General features: G+C 41.8%; 1 protein-coding gene across 2 annotated transcripts in view; it reads left to right on the top strand.

Annotated features, from left to right (window-relative positions):
- The first annotated feature begins 1,740 nt into the window (after positions 1–1,740).
- The window catches only part of ptprk (protein tyrosine phosphatase receptor type K), a 114,831-nt gene continuing 88,976 nt past the window's right edge, over positions 1,741–27,595 (top strand). For both annotated transcript variants that reach the window (XM_080490350.1, XM_080490351.1), the window contains exon 1: positions 1,741–2,058. In XM_080490350.1, coding sequence (XP_080346476.1) covers positions 1,977–2,058 — 82 coding nt within the window. In that variant the 5' untranslated portion in view covers positions 1,741–1,976. The remainder of the gene's footprint in view (positions 2,059–27,595) is intronic.

Here is a 27,595-nt window from a genome sequence, read left to right as displayed (position 1 = left end):
ACACAATAGGTTGAGAGAGCTCACCTCATTACAATAAACCTCTGAGTTAGTTTAAGGTAAGAATGCATTTTCAGGTTTAGCATGTATGCAAGTCAATGTATTGTCCTCTCTACAAGAATTACAAAACTGAAAGAAATAATTTAAGAAAAAAGGTCAGTAAAACAATAAATGTAGATTTATTTTACTGCCATTTGAATTGATTTCTCTTTCAGATACCAAATTATAAAATGGTGTTACAAAGTCTGTGAAACATTAACACGGTCGTCTTTATTAATTTCAATACCATGTGCCAAATCTCAAATGGGTAAGATCCAGAGACTTGCACTTACCTGAGTGAGTTCACTCAGTCGAGACGGAGACTGAAGATTATAATGGACTTTCCATCAATGATTCTTCTTGCATTCTGAAGCAAATCGGATAACACTGCCAGAGAAGAGGCGGAAAGTTCCCTCACCACAAGACCGTACTTCTGTGGATGCTATGGTCTAAATATTTGAGATGATTTGGTGACTCTCATCTGCGTGAATGTGAGTGTGTATGCCTGTCTGTGTCTGTCTGTGCTCAGTGATGTACTGGTGACCAGTTCAGGGTGTTTCCTGCCTTCACCCACAGTCAGCTGGGACCTGCTCCAGCACCTAAGGCCCGAAGTTGGATGAATAACTTAATACTTAACTCCATCACTCCTATGGAGAGCACAGGGCGTCCACAAACATACTTCACCCCAAAGAATCTTGTGCTGTGTACTACCCTTTCTGGTTGGTAATCTCGCATAAATGTTCATTACAGATTACCAAAGGCCATCAGATCCCAGGGATGGAATTCAGGTACTGGTTAACGAACACTTGGACCGTGTGATGTTTTGGTTTCCCTCCAGTTGTCAGCACCAGAGAGTAAGACAGCTTTGATATCTTCTGGTTTGAAGGGCGAAGTCTCTACATCTTTATATTGAATTTTGCAAAAGACAAGCAGTTCTAGCTTTACGAGTTCTTGCCTGCACATCTTTTTCAGAGCCAACCTTGGTAGAAATCATATGGCCAAAGGAAGGTACATCTTCAACTGTTTCATTACCCAAGGTGATGGGGTTATGGCTGACATTGTTGATTCTCATAACTTATGACTTAATAAACAAGTGAAAAATGGAGAGTAAAGGATGGACAGGATACAGTACTCATAAAGAAACGGGTGATTTTGATGGTTCCTCACCATAAAGAAGTGGTCTCAAACTAACCATTGAAACGTCCATTCATCCATCCATCTTCTATACCGCTTTAACTAATGGTGTCTCAAGCTGATCCCAGCTGATCCCAAACAATTCAGCAAATAGCCGCCAATGCATCGGGAGAAAAAAGAGCGCACATAGAAAACCTACACAAAGGGAGAATATGCAAACTCAGGGACCGATCGGGGCACTAGTACCATTCTCGTTTTGAGTGCTGACCAACACACCACTGTGCAGCATGGATGAAATGATATCTAAAAAGATAAATGTGTTTTGTTTGAAAGTATGAATTTTATAATTTCAGGAGTAAAAAGTCAATAGTAAGGTAGGTTTGAGTCGAGTCAGGTTTAAAAACATTTCAAACCCAAACATTATCATACAATTATTTATTTGTTTGCGTTACAGAACGTAAATAAACAGAGCGTCTGGATTCTTGCTACATTGTTTCTCTCGGTGTTCTCCATCGACTCCTACCTTGTGACGTCACGCACTTTCTCCGCTCGCCTCGCGCTCGCTCGCTCGCTCGCTCCGCGTGAAACAAAGTGGAGTGTCCGCGAGAGCCCGTAGGAAGCGACAAGAGGAGAGAATGGAGCGGCTGAACCCACGACCACAGGAGGAATAATAACAACACGAAAATAACACGCAGATAGAGAAAGAGAGCGCGAGAAAGGCGGAGAGACGCTGAGGACGGAGGAAGAAAACTTTTCGCGAGGGGGGAAACTGTTACAGACTCTTGGCTCGGCCACGGTTTCAAACCATGGATACACTTTTCACCGTGTTCCCGGGAGTCCTGCTGCTCTTTTCGACACTTGGTGACGTCTCCGGCCAAATACCGACAGGTAAGCGCGAGCAACGCTGCTTAAAACAAACAGTTTAAAGTGTTTTTTTTTTTTTTTTCTTCCTTCTTCTTTTCTTTAACGGAATGTTTAAAGTTGAACGCGGAATTCCCGTTCGGTTCCGTCGCGTGAATTCCTGACAGGTGCGGAGGAAAAGTTCGCCTCCGTATCCGAAACGCTCCGTCTTGCCTGTTTTTAAATGCCAGAGGATATTAGACAGGCGCTTTTTAATATATATTTTTTATTTCTATTTTTTTGTTTTCCGGGGCTTTGTTAAAATGTCTTTTTTTTTTAATGGTGCTTCGTGCTTGGGCAGATTAGATAGTTTGAATGCAGTTTTCTGGGTTGGTTTCACTTGCGTGAATAAATGAGTAACAGTGACTCAGTGTCTGGAATGTGAACTCCCATGAATAAAAAAGACAACAAAAACTTAAGTTTAAGCGTGTCTCTTTTCGATGTGCGATAATCCAGAAAACGTCTTGTAATTTGAGATCGTCTGCGTTCACAAGCGGTTCGGATTACTTGATATGCAATGTCCGTTTTGGGATAGCCGGTAAGTTTCATGGATTTGAAGCAGGGAAAACGGAGATCGGTCCCCGTTCATCCGTGCAGTGGACGGCAGACCAGGAGAAAAAGTTACGCTGAGCACGGAGGCGAATGTCACATCCACGTAAAATACCATCAATGACATATATGTGTGTTTATTATAGTGATCTCACACTTTATTTCGCAACCCAATATGGTGTTTTAACACCATTTGACTTGTCCTTTTATTCCGTCAGCTCAGTGTGTATAATGTCTTCTCCTCTGTCATGTTGTTAAAAGTGTCTTGAGGGCGATGCTTCTCCTTTTTGTGCGAGTCGTTGCTCAGTCGGGTTCGGAAGCTTCTCCGCTCCTTGCGAACCAAATGACCCTCGTCTGCTCCAACTTTATCCGCGCTGCACGCAGTAAAACCTAATGGCTGGGAATACAGCCTGCGCACCCCCATCGCCAGGTGATAAAGGGCTGGCGGTCTTTTTTATGCAGTGTGTGATTTGACTTGGGAACAAATGTGACTTTTGTCTATGAACACTCAGTTAGAAAAAAATAAAATAAATGCGAATTTGGGAACGTGTGAATACATGCAAAGCAACAATCGCACACTTTTCCGCGGATCTGTGTGCATGAGCACAGTGAAACCAGATAATCGTGATGTGAACCTCTGTATTTTTCGTGGGGGGGAGAAAACCTCTGCTGCTGGACTTCAGCTGCAGCCCCTTAAAACAGCAACTCTCATCGGAAAGTGCGTCTTTTGCGTCTCTTTTGCCGGTTTGGGAACGCATTGCTCCAAGTGTTGCCCGATGCGCTCCGGGACAAGGTTTTGGCAAAAAAAAATGTAAATTTAAAAAAATTAAAAACCCTCATTGAATAGAGCCAAATGAAGTTATCCCGCATATAGCTACAGTGTCATTGGAGCGGGTCTGATCGGACCCTGTGAACAGACCAAACTGTTTTCTGCAGTGATGTCCGTGTTTCTGTCTGCATGCGTGGCTGCTGTGCGCTTTTTCTTCTTTCTTTATTCTGTAGTCGTTCTGCTCCTGGCAGACATACAAAGAAAGAGTCACGCAGCTGTTTGCCAGCTGACCTCCAAAATCACAACAACAAAAAAAACAACAACAATCAAACAAACGAAAAAAAAACCCCAAACTGTAAGCTTGTATGAAGGGACACGCCATGCTCTCGATGACCGCTGACTTGCAGTGCACATCATTTCCTCTTCCAGTATTCATAAAGGCTCGTTAATGATGCGCTTTGAAATTACACATTAATTACAATTTCATCTCTGAACGTTTTACTGCCCCCTCAAACTCCTCCTCCTCCTCCTCCTCCTCCTCCTCTTCTTCCCTTCCCCACCCTACACCCCATAACTATCCCCCTTCCCACCCTCCCTTGGGGCCATTTGGTTCTCTGGGTAACAAATGTGTGGAATTTCTTTGAGGCCCTGGTGGGAATTTGAGTGCAGTTAATTTGCAAGTAAATACGAGTGACTAGATGTTGCTCTCCAAAGCAGCGAAGTTGACTGTTTAATTGTGTGTAAAAGAGTTGAAAGAGAGAACCTGCCAGGTGCTTGTATTTCCACGCAAGAATCAGTGAGAAGGATTGAAGTCCATAAAAATTAGATTTTATTTTTTATTTTTTTTTGGGGGATAATTCCATGCATTTGTTTTCTACAGCAGGACAATACTGAATGCATTAAGCAGTTACAAGTACACTATATGCTCTGCCCGGATCAGGTTCTTCTAAGCAGCACAGTCATTTTCATTACTGACATCAATTTAGAAATGTGTAATCAATGAGGCTGATCGGCCTAATGGACAAAAAAATTGTACAGTCAGTACAAGATGTCTTTGAGCAAAACTGATAATTGTTAGATCAGGAGTCAGTAATGAGGGACATTTGTGTTGGGGCGCTGCATCAGTGCCGATTGCACTCAATCACTGACAAGGGCAAAAATATCAGCGACCAGGACTTCAAACTATCCATCACACATTTTAAAAAGTCATTGTGAGTCCGCTATTAAGACGTCTCTTCTCTAAATTCGTCTCATTTCCATTTTAATCTATTTTTCCCAATTAGAAAGTCAGACCATAATTTAAGGCGTTTATATAAATCTGCCTCTCCCGTGCCTCTTCTTATCACGCTGTTTTGCACAGTTTGGTTTTGGCTAATCACTTACAAAGTCAGTGTAATAAATGTGAATGAGCGTGTCTTGCTGTCTTTACAAAGTCAGTAACTGAGTTTATGTTAATTCGACAACTTTCTAAATCTGTCTCTCCTCTCTGATCGAGTTGTGACACAGATTCCAGGCGTCTTTAATCTTAATGAAGTGAAATAATTGTTTTCCATCAGTGTCTCCAGACGAATTAGAAGCCTGCCGCTGCCACTGAGCACAATATCAGAGCTGGTTTAATTATAATTGTAAATTATTTTTGTATTTTGAACATTAAAACCAAGTTGGTTTAATTATAATTACTTTCCTGCTCCATTTAGAAGATGAAATGAAACTGTGTGTTTTAATCGAGAAAGACAAAATAAATGGGAGTGATAGGGAGAAAAAGAAGAAGGGGAGGAGGAGGGTAAAAAAAAAAAAAAAAAACGGAAGCAAGAAACCATTGGTTTTTGGCCGGGGGCATCTCCTCTACTCAAGAGACTGTGAAAACGGCAGGAGGGACCGTGTGTGTGTGTGTGTGTGTGTGTGTGTGTGTGTGTGTGTGTGTGTGTGTGTGTGTGTGTGTGTGTGTGTGTGTGTGTGTGTGTGTGTGTGTGTGTGTGTGTGTGTGTGTGTGTGTGTGTGTGTGTGTGTGTGTGTGTTTGGCGCAAGTGAATGTGTGTGTGTGTCAACTCATGTGTTTCACTGTCACTTAAAGAGAAAGAGGGAGGCTGATGCTTTTAAGCCCTCCGGAGTACAGTGGTACAAAGACGAGCATGTGAAATGTTTGCGTCTCATTTAGATTCATGTGAAAATGTCTCCTCTTTCTGCTCATGCCATTTAAAATGGCGCCAAATCAAAGGGTGTTTTCTTTATTTTCTCGTTAAAAGTGATGCCTCAGTGGGCAGTCCTTCAGATCCATCCTAATGTCTTCTCCTCAAATCAAACGTCCCTTTACTCAGAGCCAATCTGTTCCTACGGATTTCAATTTAGTGATAGATTTAAAAAAAAAAAAAAAAATCCATCTCTTTGAAAGTGCCGTCTCATTTCTTCGTCTGTTTAGGGATGAAGTCTGTAAAATGTAATTAATCTGTTGAAAGAATTCATTAGCTAATCCCTCATTAGACCGTGTGCATATGTGTGTGTTGGAGTTTGACTGAATTGGAGGGCTGCTGCTGTAAAAATGGATTAGCGACACACAGTGGTGGTGCGACCTTGCTCTCTTGTCAGAGAGTTGAGAAGAGTGAGAGCGGCTGAGAACATTGTGATTGACAGCTTGTGATTTCGGCCTCTAAACCCCAATGTGGACTTTATCCGGTTGCCAAGCAGCCATATGTTTATTGCTCACCAAATGTGTACAATTTGGCCTGTTTTCCATTCAAGGATGGAGGGAAAGTGTTTGGTTAACTGAGCAGAAGTCGCACTAACTTCTTGAATATTGGCCAAGAAGAAACTCACCGCTTTCTCACCATTGTCGTTGAACCTGACTACACTTGAAGAGGCTCCACGTTTAAAGCTCAAATTAGCTCTTCATCAGGTAGGAGTGTGTTAAGTTGAATAAATGTTCATTTTTAAAAGGGGAGCAGATATTCAGAGACAGATATGACAGCCTTTCGGGCTCAGCATGTGAACATGCACGCAACGCAGATGGAACCGATGCTTCCTAATAAGATTGCATTTGATATTTTTAATGGATAAATTTGTCTCCCCTCATCTGAGTCACACTCGGAGGGGAAACAGGAGTGCCTGTCTGGACCTGAACCAGAGATTGTGGTTACCCACACCAAAGACTCTATTTATCCATTTGTTGGACTTTATTGTGGATTGAGTGGTCACATTGTCACAATTTGAACCACTGATAGAAGACTAGTATCCAGGAACAATATCTAAACTGCAGCTTTACCTGGAGTACCCCGGCCCACACGAGGCTGCAAAGCTTATGGGAAAGCAGATAGAGCACCTGCAGGTTGCTGCCGCTCGACTAAACATGATCTGTCGAGACACTCACTAATTCCTGTGTGTTATTACCATCGGTCAAATGGACTTTTCACAGCCAAAGGAATCCTCAGGACTCCAGAAAATGTTCTGGTACTGTCCGCAGCATGCCCATAGCTGATTGAAACTAGCATTGGGAAATTAACTTTTTCCTGTACAATTGGTGTTTATTCTGTTGGTTTTCACACACAAAAATGTATCAAAGTATAATGAAATATATGAAATATTGGAGCTCACGACTATTCGTGAAAGTAAGAACAGCATGGATGAGCGTCTTTAGCTACCTTTTTGCAACGTCATGATTTTGAAAAAAATAAACAATAAATTTGGCCAGTTTGATCTGCACTGTCTCAATTTGTACTTTGTAATTTCCGATCTTAACGCTGGGCATGTCGTTTACAAGTTGCCCTAAAGTTACTGTCTTTACACGCTGCTACATGAGGTTTGAGTGAACCATCACTCAAGTAAACAGGAAGTGAGCCAAGAAAGTGATGAAGCTCTATTGGAAATGAAAAGAATCAGCACATCTAAACAAATCCCAAATCCCCAAAACATCCCATCCCTGATGAATGATGATACCAGTTCACCATCATCAATCTCTGCTCTGCCCTGTGTGGCTCTGGTCACAGCTGTTGGTACAAGGGGGGGGGGGCTTGAAAAATGCTGCTGCCTCCCTCTCTCCCTTACACACACACACACACACCCTTATACACATGGCTGGCTAATGACAGATTAAGTAATCAACACTCAGTTGATTAATTACATTACGGTGAGTGCATACACACACATACACTATTTGCTTCGCACTAACACATGCAGATGTAACTACCAGTTGTGTAGTTGGATGTGCAGTGATGATGATGATTTTGTGACGTCTTGTCGTGTTTCCTGTTTGGTTATTGTGGATGATATTAATGTGGATCGTTGTGATGTGACTATGTGCCGGTAGTTCACTGTGCTTTTGGTGGACTCCAGGAAGAGGAGCTGTTGCTTTGGCTGCCGCTAATGGAGAGCCAAATAGATGAAATGAAACAAAACGATATGTACAATGGAGACGTGGCTGCTGTGCATGTGTGTGGAGAAGCAAGAGGTTTGGAGAGTGGCAGGTGAGGAGCGTCCTGGGAAAGCCATTAGTTTCAGGGTTATCATGAGACCGAGTTGAAGCAGAGGGGAAAGGTTGAGGTCGGACATGTGTTGGGAAAACAGGTTAAAGTTTGGATTTGGGAAGCCTGTGCGAGCCAACAATGGAGTTCTTTCAACTCAGATTATATGCAAATAAATTACATGTAATACTTCATTTTTCCATGGGTTTCTGCTTTTAAGTGGTGCTCAGAAAGTATTATCTTTGAAGCTGCGTCTGAACAGACTGTGCACAATCAGCAGTTGAATTGGAGTCTGATGGTTTTATGTTTGTACTTCTCAGTTTTTCTTCTGCTTCCTCAAAACTGACCATTTCTAACTTCTCACTTTTATGGCTTTATTACAATCCTCTTTTTGTGTGGCCGTAAACAAAACAATTGAAGGCACCCATTGATGAGGAATCAATCTCTGCATTCTCAAGCTTTATGGGAAATTAGATTTGACATCATGTAGATGGTGATTTGTCACACATACATGAGTTCATCAACTCAATAGTGTGCAATGTCAATCGTTTCCATTGAGGTCTTTTTGAGGTCCCCAAAAGGAACAAATGCCCACTCTTTAAATTTGAATTGTCTCTCTTGAATCTTTGAACCTTTGCATGCTTTCCAACCTAACTCTGTCTTCTGTTTGCTTCTGTTGGACGCAGCTCACATGGGGCGCTCTGAGAAAGGTGAGTCAAGCTCGATCAGCCGTGAGCTGAGCTTCATCTTCCCTTAGTGTTTTCATTATATTCCTCATTTTAACCCGGTTGTCCTGCATTGGTGCGTAGACATTGTAGTGATTTGTGGGTTTTGTCATCCATTGTCACCCCCTTTTGGCTCCTTTACTAACCACCCCATTTAGCCTCCAATCTCATAATTCATTCCGACACACCAGTACAATGTCTTTTTAAAACTATTCGGCAGATCTGCACACTATCTGGCTCCCACTGTAAATATTTAATCCAATGTCAAAATAGATTCAGCGTTTCACTACCTTGAACCCTGAAGCACACTTGTACTGGTTTGCTGTGGCCTGCCTCTGCCAGCCTGGCTCCTAGTTAATCTGTTTACCATTTGTGCGTCCTGCCTTTGTCTGTCTGTGGAGTTAGACAGCTGTCGGGATGTTTGATGTTTCCAGGTGCTGTTTTCGTTAAGCCCAGCCTTTAATAAACAAGCTCTGAGAAACTTTGTTCCTTCAGTAGCTCAACACCCCTCTTCCCTTCTCTTCTCTTCTCTTCTCTTCTCGTCTCTTCCCTTCTCTTCCCTTCTCTTCTCTTCTCTTCTCTTCTCTTCTCTTCTCTTCTCTTCTCTTCTCTTCTCTTCTCTTCTCTTCTCTTCTCTTCTCTTCTCTTCTCTTCTCTTCTCTTCTCTTCTCTTCTCTTCTCTTCTCTTCTCTTCTCTCAAAGACACCCTCTGTGTTTGCTCTCCATATGTTTTGTTTTCTCTCCTTGGCACACAATCGCTCATAGCGACTGGTACTTAATGAGAGACTTGTGGATATTTTAAAATTTTTTGCTGTAAAAGTGACATGTTTGCGTCATACACATCTGACTTTCACACCGTGACACCAGAGATTGCTGTGTAACAATAGAATCTGGTTTCCCAAAAGGATTTGGAAAGTAAAAAGTAATTTTAATTCTTTTGTTATTCATAATTAAATGGGGGGGGGGGGGGGGGGCACCCTACATTTGTTTCATTCAAGGTCACATTCTGGTGAATCATGGAAGAGTAACAGGATCTGCAGTGCTATGTTTCAAAACCCAAATTGTTTAATACAGAAATAATAGGAGCTTAATGAAAGCTCAGTGGGGCAGAAATACTGTCAATTCATATTAGTGAGGACAAGTTCTTGAAAGGGGTTTTGGCAGGTTCTACATCTGCTCTGGCTGATCTCAGTAGATTTTCCTCAAGTCATACTCTGAGAGGCTTTTTTGTAATTACTTTGAATGGCCTCTTAGTTCTCAGGCTCTGTCAGTAGATGAGGTACACACTAATGAAGTTGTAGAGTTTGAAACAGTTGAATCAAAAGCCACTTAGAAAAGCCAGATCCTTATGTCTGTTGCTTTGTGAACATAATTAACTCACGGCTGCAAATATTGACTAAATCAGTTTTTTTTTGGGGGGGGGGGGGGCTCAAATATAAGACGTTGTGTTTGTTTTCTATCATCTGTAATGTATGTCCAGTGGCAACCAGGCCATTTTGAGCCATCAGAAACTCTTTATGCCGAAGCTGGGCTCCACCTTTAGCACTGAATACCTCTAAAAGACTCACTTGTAACCCCGAGGCTACAAACAACCTGTAATGCAACACTAGGAGCCTGTGTTACTACTCTGTAGTGCTTTTTACCTCTGGAAAACACTAATAATCCTGCGATATATGTGCATTTGCATTTGGCTGTAACTCAAGCCTCTTTCTCCTAATAACTTAAACTTAAATTTGGGGTGATTCGATTATAAACACTCGTATTTTTACTTTAATTACTAATTTTTCTCGACAGGTATCACTTCAGTCCAAGAGGTTACTGAACAATTATGAAGGAAGTCTACAAATTAGGCTATGGGTATAAAGCAAGGAAACGTTGCTAATATGTCAGCTATTAGGCTTGACTAGACTGAAGAATTAACCATTGACAACACTTTCACTTTCCACCACAGCCAAATGTCGCCATTGTCCTGCTGGTTTAGCAAATGTTTGATCATTTTGTCATCCGGCCAAAACACCTCCGGTAGAAAATAGATGCGTGTGAGGGGACTTTGGTGGCTAAAGTGTAACTTAAGTGTCGTGACTTCAATTCTTTTTTTCTCTCTTATAAATAAATTCTTGCTTTAATTAATGTGCATTGTCCCAAAATAACCCTAAAACTGAAAGTATCAGTGGAAAGATCTAACTTGGATTATTGCTGTTGCCTTTTACCTAACTATTGGAGCAATGGAGTAAGTCTTTAATGTAATAAATAACATCAGAATTTCTTCAAATGGAAATTAAAGTGCTCATAGGCGTGTTTTAAGAAAAAAAAAGAAATAAATTCCTTCAGGCAGTAGTTTGTCTCCAATTTGGGTAAATATGACAACCCGAATGTGTGGAGTTATTCCAACATGATTCTGTCAGCCTTTAGGTGCACAACATAGCCAAGGGGCTCCTGCGTATGTGCCTGGGTGTGTGTAGCTATGGATGCTGGATGAAATGGTTTCCATTAGTCCAGTTAAGAAGACATCTGTCATGAAACCGCAACACACACTACCACATAGAAAAGTAGCCAAAAGCAATCCATGTGCAGCATACCAGAGAAAATGCCAATTCTCGCTCAGTGTGTGTTGTCTCATGATGAAATCCCACTGGACATTCTGTTTCAGCCATGCAGCCTCTGTGTGTCCACCCGGATATTAAAACGGACTTTATTTTACTGTTTCAAGTAAATTTCCTCTTTCCTTTAAGCTGATTTCAGATCACAAGTGGTAGAAAGCTTTCGAGATATATAAACCCTCCATCCTGTGTGAGCGCGTGTGTGAGAATCAGCAGCTTACGGATAGATGACCAGTCCATTAAGATTATCAGCTCCATCCCTAACCGTGTATCTTCACATCACCACACTGCTGCTCCTCTGTCTGTGTGAGCGGAGATTTAAATCTCCTCGCAGATATTCTCAAGCTATCTCTTTCCTCCAAATGATGTTACACAAGGTTGGTTTTTTTTTTCTTCTCTTCTCTCCTCTCAAAACTGTCTGTCTGCCACCTTAATCTGTCGCTTAGTCTGTCTGTCCGCCTGCCAGCTTGTGTGTGTCCCTTCTTACTGCAAGATGACTGCGGACACATGGTCAGCCTGACAGCGATCGCGCATACGCACCTACAGTCAATCACTCTAAGAGACAGGCTGTGTGTGGGAGTCTGAGGACGGACATTTTCAATGTTCAACATCTGTCTGTCTGTCAGCTCCCTGGCTGGTCCATCCCAGCCTGGATTCCTGAGTGTGTGAGAGTCGCACGATAAACTGCAAGTAGTATGTCCTGCGCACATACATTACAGTACGAAGCGGAGACACTTTAATATTGACTCAAAGACTTTCCTCATTGGTATGTATAAAATAAAGCCACATTCCACTTGTAAGTGAGTGATAATTAAGTGATAGATGTTGATCATAAATGTACGATGGCTGGAATCATAGTGCCATATCTCTACCAGATAGAATAGAAGATATGTGGCAGAAAGCGGAGCTCAAGGATGTGCAAATTAAATCAAGCACAATTTAATTAACTAATGAATCAATATCCAATGAAATTACAACAAAGTTAATTATTGAGTAGTTCTTAAAGCCATTTAACAGGCCAAAGTGACTAACTTTGTCTCCACAAGAGATTTGCAGATCATTTGTTTCTTCTGTAAATGAAAATCGTTTGATATCGGAGTGATGGTTGCAGTTAATAAGCAGCTTGATGAGGCCACAGTGTGACAGACATTTTTTAGTGTTTTTATGAGAAAGTAAAAGATCAGACATAATCAACAGATTCACGATGTTCATTTTTCCAATCCAGTGTGAAAGAAATTGTATTTACTCAGTATGCATACGAACATCCGAGAACACGTCGGCTATTTCTGACTCATATCTAATTTTCCCTTGTTGATTGAAGAGCTCTGTCCTTGTCAAATTAAAAATATATGAAAAAAAGGCATCCCCATTATATTAGCAGACATTCAATTAAAAATGCTTGCGACATCTCTGATGTTTTCTGCATGATACAAGCACAAAAGCCAGTGAAATATAGGTCAGTATCTACTGTTTTGGGTCACTCAGCTAGAAAACAAATCATATTTTTGTCAGCTTAACATTCAAATGCTTCTTTATACAGAATACAAACTATAAGATAAAGCATTTTGTACCCTTGCTCTTCTACTGGAGTCTTGGGAAATGCGTTGCAACCATTACAAAAAGGAAGGACAACTACAGCAGATGAAAGTAACTGAACTCTAATAACTTGGATATGAAACAAACTTGGAATAATGTGGATTTCTCAGTAACATAAGCTCCACTGAACTGTATTCTTGGCTGAAATCTTGAATAGAAATGCATACTTTCCAGGGATTCACAGGAGGTCATAAATGATGTGTAAACACCACCCCCAACAGTTTTAACCGAGAGGGGCCAGTGCTGCCTGCTGATTCTCAACCTCATACCTACAAATGGGCAACCTTTGAGATTTATATCTATGCATTCAAGAAGCTAAACAATAGGTTTTTCCATGGTAGTGCGAGAACTCCCACTGAGACCGTAACTCCTTCAGGCACTTCAGTTTTTGAGCGGCGCTGTAAAGGAGCGTGTGGGAAACCCTGATCTTAAGTTCTGCCGCTCTGATTGCTGAACTGCAAAGTTCTTTGAACGGTCCAAACAGTTTGCCCTTTCTACTGGAAGCGATAAGGAAGAGAGGGTAGAGCAGCGAACGAAACTCCCAACAGACGCTGTGGAGCTACATATGAACCACGGAAAATGCTAAAATAGGACATGTAGGTTTTCCTTGGGAGGAAGCCTTGGGATTCACATTGTGCACATACACACACACACACACACACACACACACACACACACACACACACACACTGCTGATACTATGCAGATGTTACCGTGTCTGGCGGAGTCAAGCAATATGAGTCATTTTAGTTAAACAATCCTCTCCTCTCTTGCAAAACATTTCCACCTAAGCCTCCCTCCTGAAATGCTTAGTTTACCTCATTCCCTTCTTCCAGTCCTCCTCCCTCCATCTCTCACCCCTTCCCTTGGAATTTATGGCCCACTAACCCAAACAGAGTAACACAACGTTTATCAAACCCTCCCCCCTTTTCATGTACTCTACTTTTCCCCTCTCTCCTATCCTCCCCCCGCTCCTCCTCCTCTTACCCTCTCTACCTCTGTTGCACCCTCCCTCCCTTCCCCCCTTTTTTTCCTTGCTCTCCAGTTTCTGTGTTTCCCCCCTCAACATGCACAAGGGTGGGATTTCCAAATCCAGCCTGCATGGTGTTGTATTACCGGGATAAAGATTGGGGATTTTGTTTAAGGTGGAAATTGCAGCTATAAAATAACTCATGCACAGCATCAATACCAGAGCAGTGGAGAAATTAACCCAGTGAGAATGAGTTAAAAATGAGTAAGCAGATGTTAAACTTCTAAACTTACCTGTAAGTACGTCTGTTTACGATGTTTCTCCTTATGTCCTACATAAACCCCCAATACACACACACAGGTACGCACGCACACACACACCAAAATAAATCCTCGACAAGGGAAACTGAAGTGCAATTCAAGTGTTTCTTAAAGTCACTTATGGTGGCTGCCAGAGAAAACAATGACTGTATGTGTGTGGTTAATCTGATAAACTAAAGAACAAATTCTTCTCCTCAGTGTCATGCTGGCACAAAGCCTTCTCCCCTGTTTGTCTCTACTCCAGCCTCTCCCATCCCACTTCAAGGTTCCTCTCCCTCTTTCTCTCTATCTCTGTATCTTTCTCACTCACTTTGGAATGCTTTTGTTAGTGTTTTCTCGCGACTGTTTTCAGCTCAGGCAGATTTACTCGGAGTCACGCACACGTAAACACACACACACACACACACACACACACACACACACACACACACACACACACACACACACACACACACACACACACACACACACACACACACACACACACACACACACACACACACACACACACACACACACACACACACCTCTACATATAAGACTCTGTAGAAGAAACTGTCTCTTTGTATTAAGTGGCGAGGTTCACTGTCACTATGTCTGCGCTGGACCAAAGGCAAATAAAGTGTGTGTGTGTGTGAAACTCATGTATGTCCCAGTGTGTGTGTGTGAGTGTGTGCATGTGCGTGTGTGTTCGTCCGTGTGTCTGTGCGAACCAAGCGAGCTGTCTTGTTGGGGTAACGGTTAGCAGATACAGCGCTACCTCCCCATGACACAAACTGTCTCTCACACTCAGTCTCAGACACACACACACACACACACACACACACACACACACACACACACACACACACACACACACACACACACACACACACACGCACACAGCACTACCTTAGCACACAGCGTAGCTCTGTCTTCCAGGGTTAGTTCCTCACTACAAAGCGTGAAGTTAAGTACAGGTTTGAAACAAAACTACAGCTGTCTGCCTTTGTTGGCCTCTGAATGAGGCCATGTGTGCTGATGTTTTCTGCTGTGATGAGTTCTTTGGATAAATGCCACTTTGTATGCTTAGTTGCATGCTCATTTGCTTCTTCGAAGCTTGAGTTGTATCTGCCCGTTATGCTGCAGTTTTATTCAATGTTTGTCTTTTACCATTTTGATATTCTGTTCTTGTGTTGTGGAGCAGATTATCTAAGAGAGACATAATTGGATACATTGTCTCATGGAAATTCTAAATGTCAAGTCACTCATGATCATTAGCTATGGTGACATGGCATAAGTGCCTAATCAGGGTGGCTGTTTTCTGTGTTCACGAACGAACTTGAGGAGACGCATTTGAATTGAAACTGTTAAGTTTTGTGGGTTTTTGGAAAGTTTTGGGTGTTTGTTCTGCTTTCTTAATCTAAATTCAGCTGATCATTATCATGCAGGTGGCTGAATGAAACTAATCATTTCTCCAGAATTGTCACTAATATGATAGACCAATGTAAACCAAAAAAAAAGCTTATTTCTCTCTGTTTTTAGAGATTGTCTTGGACATTATGTCAATGCTGCCAAGGGACTTGCCTGCCTCCACCAGTGCTCTGTGCAAATCAGCTTCTTCTATTATTTGTTATAATAAAGTGTACATGAATGGCAACAGCAAAAAATTGGTTTTCCTCACTGTGGCACGGTGATGTCCGCATGTTCTTACTGTGCTTGTATGGATTTTATCCTTATCCATCCAGCCATCAATGCATGTTTGGTGTTTGAGTATCTCTCTGTGTTGGCCATGTGCCAGACTGGTAAACTATTTAGTTCCACCTTGTGTTGGTATAGAAAAGAGCAGATGAATCCTCAGCAAGAACAAATGAACACATTTATCTTGATTTGCATCGTTTAATAATTGCTCCAGTGATCAAGCGTCATTGCATTCAGCATCACAGAAAACAGTATTGCTCACACAAACTGTTTCCGATCGTCTTCCAGTCGAAAGGTTGGTGTTTCGATTCAACTTCAGGCAACACATTAAATCCCAAATTGCTCCTGGTGGAATCACCATTGGTGTGTGCATGAATGAGACCAACAGGGTAAAGTTCCTTAGGACTGCTGAAGCAATGAACACACACTATCTAAGTGAAATCCCTCCCATATATTTAATTAGCTGTGGTGAAAAATATGAATTTGGATGTTCCAAGAATTCTTTTTATTGTCAACATTATAAAAGCACCATTGTGAACAACATTCCAGCCTTTTCCTGGTATGACGTGTAATTACAGAGTAGCTGCTTCTCGGTTCGTGCTATGACTTGTCGCACTGCTGTAGTGGCCACCAGTAAAATCAGTGGGGCAGCTTCTGTGGTGCGTAAGGATTTGAATGTGCTTGTGCAAGACTTTGACAGTAAGCGTGCATGTTCCTTGTATGAATTCAAGTCAAACCATGAGCTCATTCTGCCTCTTCTTCGGAGGTTTGCACTCTATCACACCTCCCCCTACACACACACACACACACACACACACACACACACACACAAACACACTCACACACACATCAGAGGCTTGCATACCTCTGGACGGAGCGAAAGAGCGAGTCAGCCACATGTGGTTTCGGTTAGCCACACTTCCCCCCCTCACACTGGCCCCAGACTAACCACTTCTACTCTACCACGGTCAAGTACATGTGTATATCTACCATTCGGCGTGCGCTGCTGCGTGTTTGCTTGTAAATCTGCCTGTCTGTACATGTGTCTGTGTTCAGTGGTTGTGTTTGTGCGAGTGTGTCTGCGTGTGTGTGTGTGTGTGTGTGTCCCAGCCTGGGGCAGAGTTGAGTGGAGCAGTGAATCAAGGTTAGTAGTCCAGAGAGAGCAGGAGAGACTGAGGCCCTGTCCACACGAGCCAAAACGATCTTTTTTCTCTCCGGCGTTCCCAAATAAAATTCCGTCCACACATCACTCTGAACACGGCTCAACACGATGCCTAAGGTAGCATGTAGTACATATGCCAGGCGTTTAGGGGCACTGTGACTCACCAAATAAAGTACAGCCAAAAATGCAGAAGAAGACATGGAGAACATAGAACTTTAGAATTTGACTCCTGCTCACAGACTTCTATATAACTCTGAGTTTATACCTGTGTTCCAAAAAACCCCCCGAAAGTTTCTCCTAAAATACTGTGCCATGTGGATGATCAGCGAAAAACAGTGCGTTTATGTGAAACGGCGTTCTCGTGTGGACAGGCCCTGAGTGAGGGGAAGAGAGACCTTAATAATGGAGGCAACAGGAGTGGGAGAGGGGCTAAGGAAGAGGAAGAGGAAAGAGACTCCATGATTTAAAGGATTCACTTAATGAACTACTCTACAAGTATGAACTACTTGTAAATGTTTAATAATTAACGATGGTCATGTTGAGCAGTTGATGTTAAAGCTTATCATTCTGCAAACTTTATAAAAGTGGTCAAGACAGGGACTGGTTTAGAGCAAAAATAATCTGCTGTTAGAGGATCAATGCTCTGATGTTATTACTAGGTCTACATTATTTGTGCTGTTTGATGTTCCTTCTTTGCGAATGTGTGTGAATTCAGTTACTGTTAGTTCATCCTTTCCTTTAAACCCCATGCATTTTGAACAGCATTATCAAACAAATATTCCCATTGTTAAAAACCTCCAGATTTTACATCTTCAGAGGAAGCACCACTTTGTATGCTACTGGTGTTGAGGTCCACATATTAGCTCAAGGATATCGATTTGAAATTCCCTGCTATGTGATACATTAAATATGTTGAAGAGTTGTGGTTTTAACAGCAGATTTGAAAATCAATGAAGTACACAGGCTTCGTTTTTCTTTACTGTGCTCTTTTATTATCTGAGAAGCCTCTTTCAATTTAAACTAATCTATTAAACTAAGCTTAGTAATTTCCTATTTTCAGTTTGCAAGTTATAAGATTGTTGCAGTATTTCAAGAGGCTGTGCTCAGAACTTACGATGCCCTTTTGTGTCACTATGAGCCATGAAATCTAAGTGGTGCTTTGGATTAATGTAAGCAAAGACAGTGAATCTAAGTGGCTGATATTTTACTGTCATTCTCTTTTTTTTTTAACTGGCTGCACATTTTTATGTTAACGATCAAACTTTGTACGCATGTTAAAATCCATATTACTGTATTTTTAACTCTATATGGGGCACGGAACCATAATAGAATAAAAGTTACCATTGTGGTGGGTAGTATTCTTTGTGTTACTGTCATTGGCAAGCCTTTTGCCCCTTTGCTTTGGTAAAGCACCTTCTCTTCTCAATAAGGGCCCTTGAGTTATGACTTCATATTAAAATATGAAATCATGTGAAAACCTTATCTTGAACATATGCACAGAGCAGTTAAATAAATCTAATATAGTAAATTCTGAATTGTATTCAAGGTCAGTAGAACTGCATATTGTATAGACAATCTTTGAAGAGGGGATAAAGCCCATATAGAAGTTTTTAAATTTTCTTTTAGCTCTAAATGATGAAATGTGGGTGATTTTGGTCCGTTTTATGCAACTTTATGATATATCTTTTAATGGCCTAACTATAGAAATATCCTTGAACAACACAGCAGTGTTAAATATCAGCGTGTTTGTAACTCTGCTCGGGACATCTCTTATTTGTCTATTTGAGGAAAAGGGTTTTGTTTAATCGACCTCGAAGCCAAAACCTGATTTAGACTATAAATATGTTCAAACGTGTAGATGAAAAAGTCAAGCAGGGAACGGTATGTGAATAGGATTAACTGCATCTCCAACCAAAGTAAATAGTTTTTTTTTTGTTTTTTTATATTCTCTATCTGTGGGATGAGTGGACTCCAGAGTCGGCCTGTTCAGGCCTGCCAAGTTTCAAGTACCACCCAGTACTTGAGTCCTTCTCGGATTCCCACGAGCTCAAGTCAACTTTATCATATTGCCTGCTGTGAAAAATCAACAGCTTAATGTTGCTTTCAACCAGGCTTCCTAGAACAGTGCAGAACCTCCACCTACATGTGAGAACAATTTAGAGAGCCAAACGCTTTTTAAATGACACCGTGATCAAAGAGTGGACAGGCAGAGCTTTTACTTTTAACTCCGAGTGTTGTGACTCACGATCTGCGTGTTCTAGTTTCTGAATCCTCCATCATTTTCCCGGACTGCTGCTGTATCAGTTTGGTGCATTAGTGCAGCATAATGAAGAAGCTCGACACACCTACTGTAGCGTAATGTAGTTTGGGACGGCGATACTCTTTTCCTTAACCCAATTTAAAAAGCTTCTCTGCAGCTGCAAATGTCTTTTTCCATATCTATGCTCGCGTTTTCTGATTCGTACACCTGAGAAATTGCCTTTCTGGGATGTGTATTGTTCTACATTATGAATGTAACACATTTTAGATTAATTCATTTCAAGAGCGAACCGTGAAGTGTGGCGGCTCATTTCTACTGGCCGTGTACTGCATCAGATCCACACCTGTAAATGGAAATTGAATCCCGTGATGAGGTCTCCGCTGAATTCCCACCGCTATCAAGCAGGACCGAAGCGTAAGCCATGAAGGTTTTCATGGTTGTTAGCTTTTGCAAAGTTACAATTTCTTCCCATTTTACAGTTTGTAGAGATGTGAAGTGACAGATGCTTAAAAGACGCCACAGCTCGCAGATGTACAGAGGTACATGTTAGAATCTGATGTGTGAGATCAGTATGACTTTCTGTCAGCATTCTTTGGTGTTTCAGCTTTGCTTCGCCTTCCTATTGGTGTCCATGGGAGGGCAATTTGAAGGGTATTGTTTTGTGTGTGTATAAGAGAGCAAGTCAGAAGCGTAAAAAACATAGGGGCCATTTAGATGTATGTTACAGACCATAACCTGAATGACACAGTGCTGGACTGTAATCCTCCAGAGAGGGGGCGGAATGAGAGTAAATGATACAGAAGTGGGCTGAGAAAAGTGTGGGAGAAGAAGCACGAGCTGTTTGAAGTACGATAAGAAACTACACAAGCAGAGAGCAGACTGACACAACAAACACTTGCAGCTGCAACTCTTTCATTCCTTACCTCCTCCATATCTGCTGATAACAGAGCAGCGAGACAGAGGGAGGCAGAGAAAGTTATGCTGGTTTGATAGGATGGAGGTTTTTGGATTTCCTTTGGTCTTGTTCTGAAAGGGAACCCCCCCCTCCTTTTTAAATCCATGACCTCTTTAGGGTGCAATGCTCAAATACACTCAATGTGAGTGTTACCATGTGCAAGAGTCACCAGCGTTTAGGTACTTTAATTTGGGTTCATGGGTATAGTTTTGTTTATCTTTGGACCAACTCAAACACAAGTTATTAACTCTTTTTCTCACGCAGGCGGAGACTTGAGAGGGGGACTTTGCTCCTCGCTTGCTTGCTTGTGTGCGCGTATGTGTGTGTGTGTGTGTGTGTGTGTGTGTGTGTGTGTGTGTTTACATTGCTAAGTGGCTGGATCGCTGTGCAGAGATTGGTGGGTTTCTACTCTGAAATCAGCCTATTTGTCTTTCGGGGGGCCTGTTTCTCTTTCACATTTTTCGGCTTTCAGCCAGAGTTGTTTCGACTTAAGCAGCCAGATGTATCCAAGGGTAAAATGACTGCCCCTCTGTTGGTCAGCCGACTTTGTGAACCTACGTAAATCTTTACAATAGAAATTAAACCAGCCTAACCACCTTAAACTGTGTTGCAATTAATGTCGCAGTTTGGCTTGTGAGAGTTATTTGTTTGTGTGTCTTTCTCATTCTAATGACCAGCTTATCATTTGATCATTCACTTGACCATCACTGGTATATTAATTAGCTGTTCTCAACATATTGCTGACATTTCTATTTTTAAACGTGTCGTTTAAAAATATTTTGTTCACATGACTAAACAGCTTTTTGAGTAAGTGCCAGGTCAGACATGTCAGGCACATCCCATTACCTGCTCTGCTCTGTAATTTAAATAGGTCATAGTTTATCAAACATTTTCATTCAGTGACCCTTAAATGTCTACTTTGGATGCAATTAGGACAGTCTGAGCAGAGTGGCAGCGGCAGCAAGGTGCTCCTCTCACCACATGCAGGGGATTGCTCATGATTATCGACCTGATCCATGTGATTGGTTCGTTATTGGAATTTTGTACCCGTGCATTTCAAAATAGCTTTGTCTGATATACTGTGTAATTTTTACGTAGTCGCAACTAACACAGTGTGGGAGGGTGCAGTAAGTAGCGGATAAACAAAGATATACATAATACAATATATACAATTCTAATTTATTGAAATGCAATGGTTCAGAACTGTATGATTCAGCTTGAACAATTTTTAATGAATGTGATGCAGCCAATTTAAACTTATAGAATATGTTTTTATTATTTATTTATACTGTGACCTGCATTTTCACGTAAAAAACTTAAACTACCACCATGTGTTCTGCGAGAAATCTTCCGGAAACGAGAGGGGGATAGATTATAATCCACCTGATGACAATAATTATTAGCTGAAGTAGGGATATGTCGACTGGGAAGGAGGACAGCATATCTCCTTCATCGGTCCCTTCATACCGCATCCTTAAAATAAAACTGACTGGGCTCTTCAACCCAACAACACTGATATAACTGACATCAGTCAGAATAGTCACTTCCTTCTTAGTATGAACATAATTTGGTCTGGTCTGTCGCCACGTGTCCAGCCGTCTCAAAAATAGCAGGTGTGGCCACAGACCGGCTTCAGATGGTGTAATTAGCCCTTATGCAAAAAAACCCACAAATATCTCCTCCACCTCATTTTGTGTACATCTCCCACTCTCTTTCTCCGCCTGTCTGCCGTCTCTTTCGCCGCTATGTTCCGTTGCTCATTATGCTGATCAGTCAAGTTTCACTGACACACACTCGTCACACCTCATTACTGACTGTACACACACACAGATACATTAGTTTTCAGCCAGTGAACCTGCATCACTCGTGTGCATTAATGTGGGGAGGACGGATGTGGACACTCGTATTAGTGCAACCAAGGAAGAAAAAACAACGGCTTGAACAGGATGTTGTTAAGCTTGCAGGGCGTTTTATATTGGTTACTTTTGAAAAGCAACAGTCTTAATCTATTATTTCCAAATGAATATTCTCATTTGTTTCTGCGTTGCACTTTTTTGCCACAATATTTAGGATGGATAATACTTTTACTCAATCTTTGACAGTTTTATCCCTCACCACCGGTCATCACTACCAACCATGGTGAATTATCATGTATACGAAAACCATTTTATGCAACCGTGTGGGCTTCATTGGCAAAACATTTGGCCAATAATGAAAAACTGAAACCAATGACTTGTACGCATGAATGAGTGTCCATTAGGATTGACGTTAGTGTGGGTGACAAAAGGCTGCTGAGTTGCAGTGAGTAACACATTTTGTACGTTGATGCCTACTGGCAGATACAGTCGCCCTGGCTTGGAAATGAATGTATGTGAGTGTCTGTTTGTTTTGGTGTGTGTTTATGACAGGTAGTTAATTACACGAATGTGTTTGTCCGTTCACGTAAGTTTCCACACCAATACACTGACCACAGGCCTGACAGGCAGGTCTTAATTAGTTGCCACGGCCACTGATGATGCGTCCTGACAGTAACCGTGGTGATGACAGAATCTCCTGCCTCGGAGCAGAGCGGCATGCTGGGATAGACGCGTAGTCCACTCCAGTAACCGTGCAGTGTGTTTATGCACCGTGTGCCTATATGTGTGTGTGTAAAAGTTCTAATGCAAGAAAATGAGACAGTTTGTCAGTTATTTCCTTGTTAGGCAGTCAGTGAATGTGTCGCAGGCGAGCACGCACGCATGCACGCATGCACGCATGCACGCACGCACGCACACACACACACACACACACACACACACACACACACACACACACACACACACACACACACACACACACACACACACACACACACACACACACACTTTCTGTACAGGAAACATTAAACAAGGAAATTGCCTGGTGATTTCCAATCTGTAGGTGTGAAGATGGAATGACTTCAATCAAAACTTTGTTTATCTTTGTATTTGTTTCATTTTCTTCATATATCCTGGGTGAGAGCAGAAGGGCAAATGGGAAAATGTTGGAAAATGTGTTGACTACATGTTGCAGCTGATCCACAGAGGTGTATAAGTCACTGATGTTGATTTACACAGGAATTATGGAAAATGGCCTTTACCTAATTTCACAAAGTAGGATTAATACAAATAGAAAGAAACAACAAATATTTTAGCACTGCTTCAACACTGTAATTATTGCATCCATTATGCAGCCAGTGTTTTCAATTGGCCTAAATGACAAGCGAGAGACAAACTGAGCAGGAGAGGCAATTACTGTACCTCGGCAGAGGACCGCCCTCATCTGTGTGTGTGTGTGTGTGTGTGTGTGTGTGTGTGTGTGTGTGTGTGTGTGTGTGTGTGTGTGTGTGTGTGTGTGTGTGTGTGTGTGTGTGTGTGTGTGTGTGTGTGTGTGTGTGTTAGCCGTTTGGTTTGCTGGTCGTAAACTCAGAGATGAATCTTAATGGCCATCATTTAACCTTTCCCCTCTGCACATGGAGCGAAGCAAAAGCACACACACACACACACACACACACACACACACACACACACACACACACACACACACACACACACACACACACACACACACACACATAAACACACCTCTCACACATAAACACGCGCAAAGAACTAGTTTACTGGATGAGGAATGGAGTGGCGAACGGAGCACTGAGGTTATTAAGTGGAGTGTGTTTGTGCGTGAGAGACGGGGGGTGGGGGGCGGGTTGTCTGCATGTTTGTGTGTGCGTGAGAGTGTGTGCTGAGAGGGAGAGGTTGATCGGGGTCAACAGACACAATTTGTCTCTAAGAGCTATGAGGGATCCACACTTAACAAGAACAGTTCTGGGTAAACCTGACAAGTAGTCGAACTATACATGACATTATGAAGTTTTCCAAGTTGTTATGAACTCCCAATAGTTAGAAAATATATGTTTCTTGACAACATTTACGGTATTCGTGGTAGAACCTTCTAGATTGAGATTATCTTCTGGTTTCCTTGCAAAAAACTACTTGTTGTATTCAATAATCTCACTTATATGAGCAATGGAAACCTCTTTTTTCAAAATAAACCTGACAGTCATACTTGGTTGTGTTCATGGGATGCTATTATATGTATTCGCATATAACACAAAGCGTTTTATTGATTTAGGAAGACATCATACCTTTAATATTTACATTACATTGCCTTTATGAACAATTTATAAACTGCTCTATGTTTGCTGATTTCACTTAGCTCTTACTCTAGTTTTCTCTTCAGACAGCAAGTCTCTGGGTTTCACACGAGATTCAAACACCAGCCACAGAGGTTAAAATCCTATCCTAACCTTAGTCTGACTATCAGACTTTCTCTGTGGTCGCTCTGCATTGTTTTCTTCGCAATCTTTCAGCCTTCTCATTTCAGTTGGAGCACTTGAGTCATGTTTCTCCGTTATCTATGGAACTGATAAGAACCGACAGCAGGCAGTTGGTTGGGCGGACCATATTTAAATCTTGTGTTTTGGACCCTTGGTCGGGACTAATATGCAATTTGAAAATATTTCGCTGGGGCCATGGACCCTGCAATCTTATATGACAATAACCGATTTGAATGCGAGTGATGAAAGCAATTGATATAAAATAATAGTGAGATGGAGCCTTGCTATGTAGTGGCGGTCAAACATAAAGAATTGCTCCTGCCAAATAGATTTAATTTAGAGCCAAGCGGGTTACAAAACAATCCCAGCTGGATTGTGTTGCGGACTGAAGCATATAGCCATGTTGCTCTCCTGGCTACATCCCAATCAGTGATGTTACGACAGGTGTTTACCATCTGCAATCACAGGCACAGCACCTGTTTTGATGCACAGGTCGATAACAACAAAATGTCTGCGAGGGTTAAACAGTTTGCAGTCAATACCTCACAAGAGCTGCAATTCAAAGACAAAGAGCCGTAAATCTCGCTAATGTTGTTTCTTTTTTCCGACATTGGACCGAAAATCTAATTTCAGCTTCCCGTGCCAAAGCACCTCCTGTTCGTACGTTGTAACTCTTAAAAGTGACGATACTGTGTCTATACCGCACACATGCAGGAGGACTGCCGAACTGTGGTAACATGATGCTTGTGGGTGGAATCTGTCGTTTGTGCGAGTGTCCATCTGGTATGACCCCCTGTTCAACTCCTCCAGCACTAATGCACATATGGACCATGCACGCACACGCACGTATCACCACACACACCCATATAAAGGAACAGCTGAAAGAAACTGCCCACCCTCCTACCCATCTCCCCTCCTTCTCCAGCCCTCCCCTCCTCCCCGCAGAGCCTCAGGACTCATCCAGGTGTCCGCTTTCCTCCTCTGGCATCTTTTGCTCTTCTTTTCCCATCTTTTTGTCGTATCCATGTCTGAAAATCATTGGACGACTGACAGATTCCTCACATTCATATTGACACTTACAGGCGAAGGCAGTGAAATGACACAACTCATCAGTACTTTGTGGGTTTTATAGACATAAAATTCTGGGCTAATAAGCACCAAATTGTTATAACTGTGTGCTGCCATTGCTAATTTTGTCGGACAAATTGTTTAAGCGCCAGATATTTAAAGATTTTGACTTATGTGAGAAGATGTGAAATGTGACTATAACTCATATTCATGCATTTCACTTTTCCATGTCAAGCATTATGACCTTTATGGACTGATGGCCCTCATTTTCACCCAGTGTTTGGTAGGAAAGGCTCCATGCAACCTTGAGGTGTTTGTTAGAAGTACTGGATGAATAGAGGGAGCAGTTTTGTTCAATGTCTGATCACCACAAGCTTTTTGGAAATATATATCTTGACGCCCCATAGATTCTCCTTACTTGCTCATTATACTCTCATTAAACTTGTTTTCCTTGTATAGCCAGGTATTTAATTTCCCAACCATTAACTTCAGATATATGAGATGGATGAAGAAAACTAAGCAGAAAAAGAAATATAGATGGAGGAATGTAATGGAAACAAAGGAAATGCAGAAAGAATAGAACGAAGAAAGAAATGAAGGTGGTAAAGTGCAGGAGTGCAGTTTCAGCTTCTATAAACCCAGGAGTTCTGAATACCGCTTATTAAGCTTTGTGTGTGTGTGTGTGTGTGTGTGTGTGTGTGTGTGTGTGTGTGTGTGTGTGTGTGTGTGTGTGTGTGTGTGTGTGTGTGTGTGTGTGTGTGTGTGTGTGTGTGTGTGTGTGTAAAAGAGAGAGAGACAGGATGATATATTGAAACACACCTCTGTGGAACAGCTGCAATGATGAGACGGAGAGTAGGGAGTAAGAGGTGTCGTCTACCTTACACACACACGCACACGCACACACACACACACACACACACACACACACACACACACACACACGCGCGCGCTCATAGAAGCACAGAGCTGAGCCAAGTTTTTATTGTGTTACTGGGGCCAGCTTGTATCATGGAGAGAGAGAGAGAGAGGAGAGAGAGAGAGAGAGAGAGAGATAGAGAGAGAGAGAGAGAGAGAGAGAGAGAGAGAGAGAGAGAGAGAGAGAGAGAGAGAGAGAGAGAGAGAGGAGAGAGAGAGAGAGAGAGAGAGAGAGAGAGAGAGAGAGAGAGAGAGGAGAGAGAGAGAGAGAGAGAGAGAGAGAGAGAGAGAGAGAGATGAATTTGTTGTGACTGCTCTGGTGGACTCAGCTTTTTAACACAGCACTTCTTTTTTTCTGTTCTCTCCCCTTTTCCCCATGTTTTTTTTCTACTTCTCTTCTCTTCTCTTCTCTTCTCTTCTCTTCTCTTCTCTTCTCTTCTCTTCTCTTCTCTTCTCTTCTCTTCTCTTCTCTTCTCTTCCTCTTCCCTCCTCTCCTCTTCTCTTCTCTTCAGTTGTGTGCATGCTTATTATATTACACAGATAACGAGGCTGATACAAGACATGCAGAAATTGAGAAAGACAGACAGAGTAAAAAGTAATGGGAGCGCTCTAAAAGGGAGGAGAGACAGCTGAAATTGGAGGAAAGAAGCACATAGAGAAAAGAGAGAGGATCGAAATGGAAAGGATCGACAGATAGATAAAAAGAGAGATTGAATAGATGAATCTGATTTATCTATAATGAAATCAGCTTCAGTCTGCATGGAGGAATGTGCTCAAATCAGCTTTTCTGCTGTTACAGACAGATTTACCCGTTTAATATTCTAAAGATCAGTGCGAGCAGATGCATTCGAGGGCTATTGGGCTGCTTTGGAGATGCAAGCGAACTGGCTAGTCGTATTTAAATGCAAAATTGACACTATTTGAAAGTGCAGATGGAAGGAGAGCAATATTAAAGGATACAGAAAAAGCATTAAACCAGCTTGAAAATAACAGCCATATACTTGCGCGAGGCCTTAAAAAATATGACATTTTATTAATTATCAAATGTTTGCAAAGAGGTTGTAGTTAGATGACTGTAAATCTCTTGATTTCCAAATGTACACTTTAGTGTAGTATTGCTCAAAATGTTAGTATTTTTATAATGATTC

This window comes from Lipophrys pholis (genome assembly GCF_963383615.2).
Source record: "Lipophrys pholis genome assembly, chromosome: 21".
Classification (NCBI taxonomy): domain Eukaryota; kingdom Metazoa; phylum Chordata; class Actinopteri; order Blenniiformes; family Blenniidae; genus Lipophrys; species Lipophrys pholis.
This window is presented reverse-complemented; position numbering and strand designations above follow the sequence as displayed.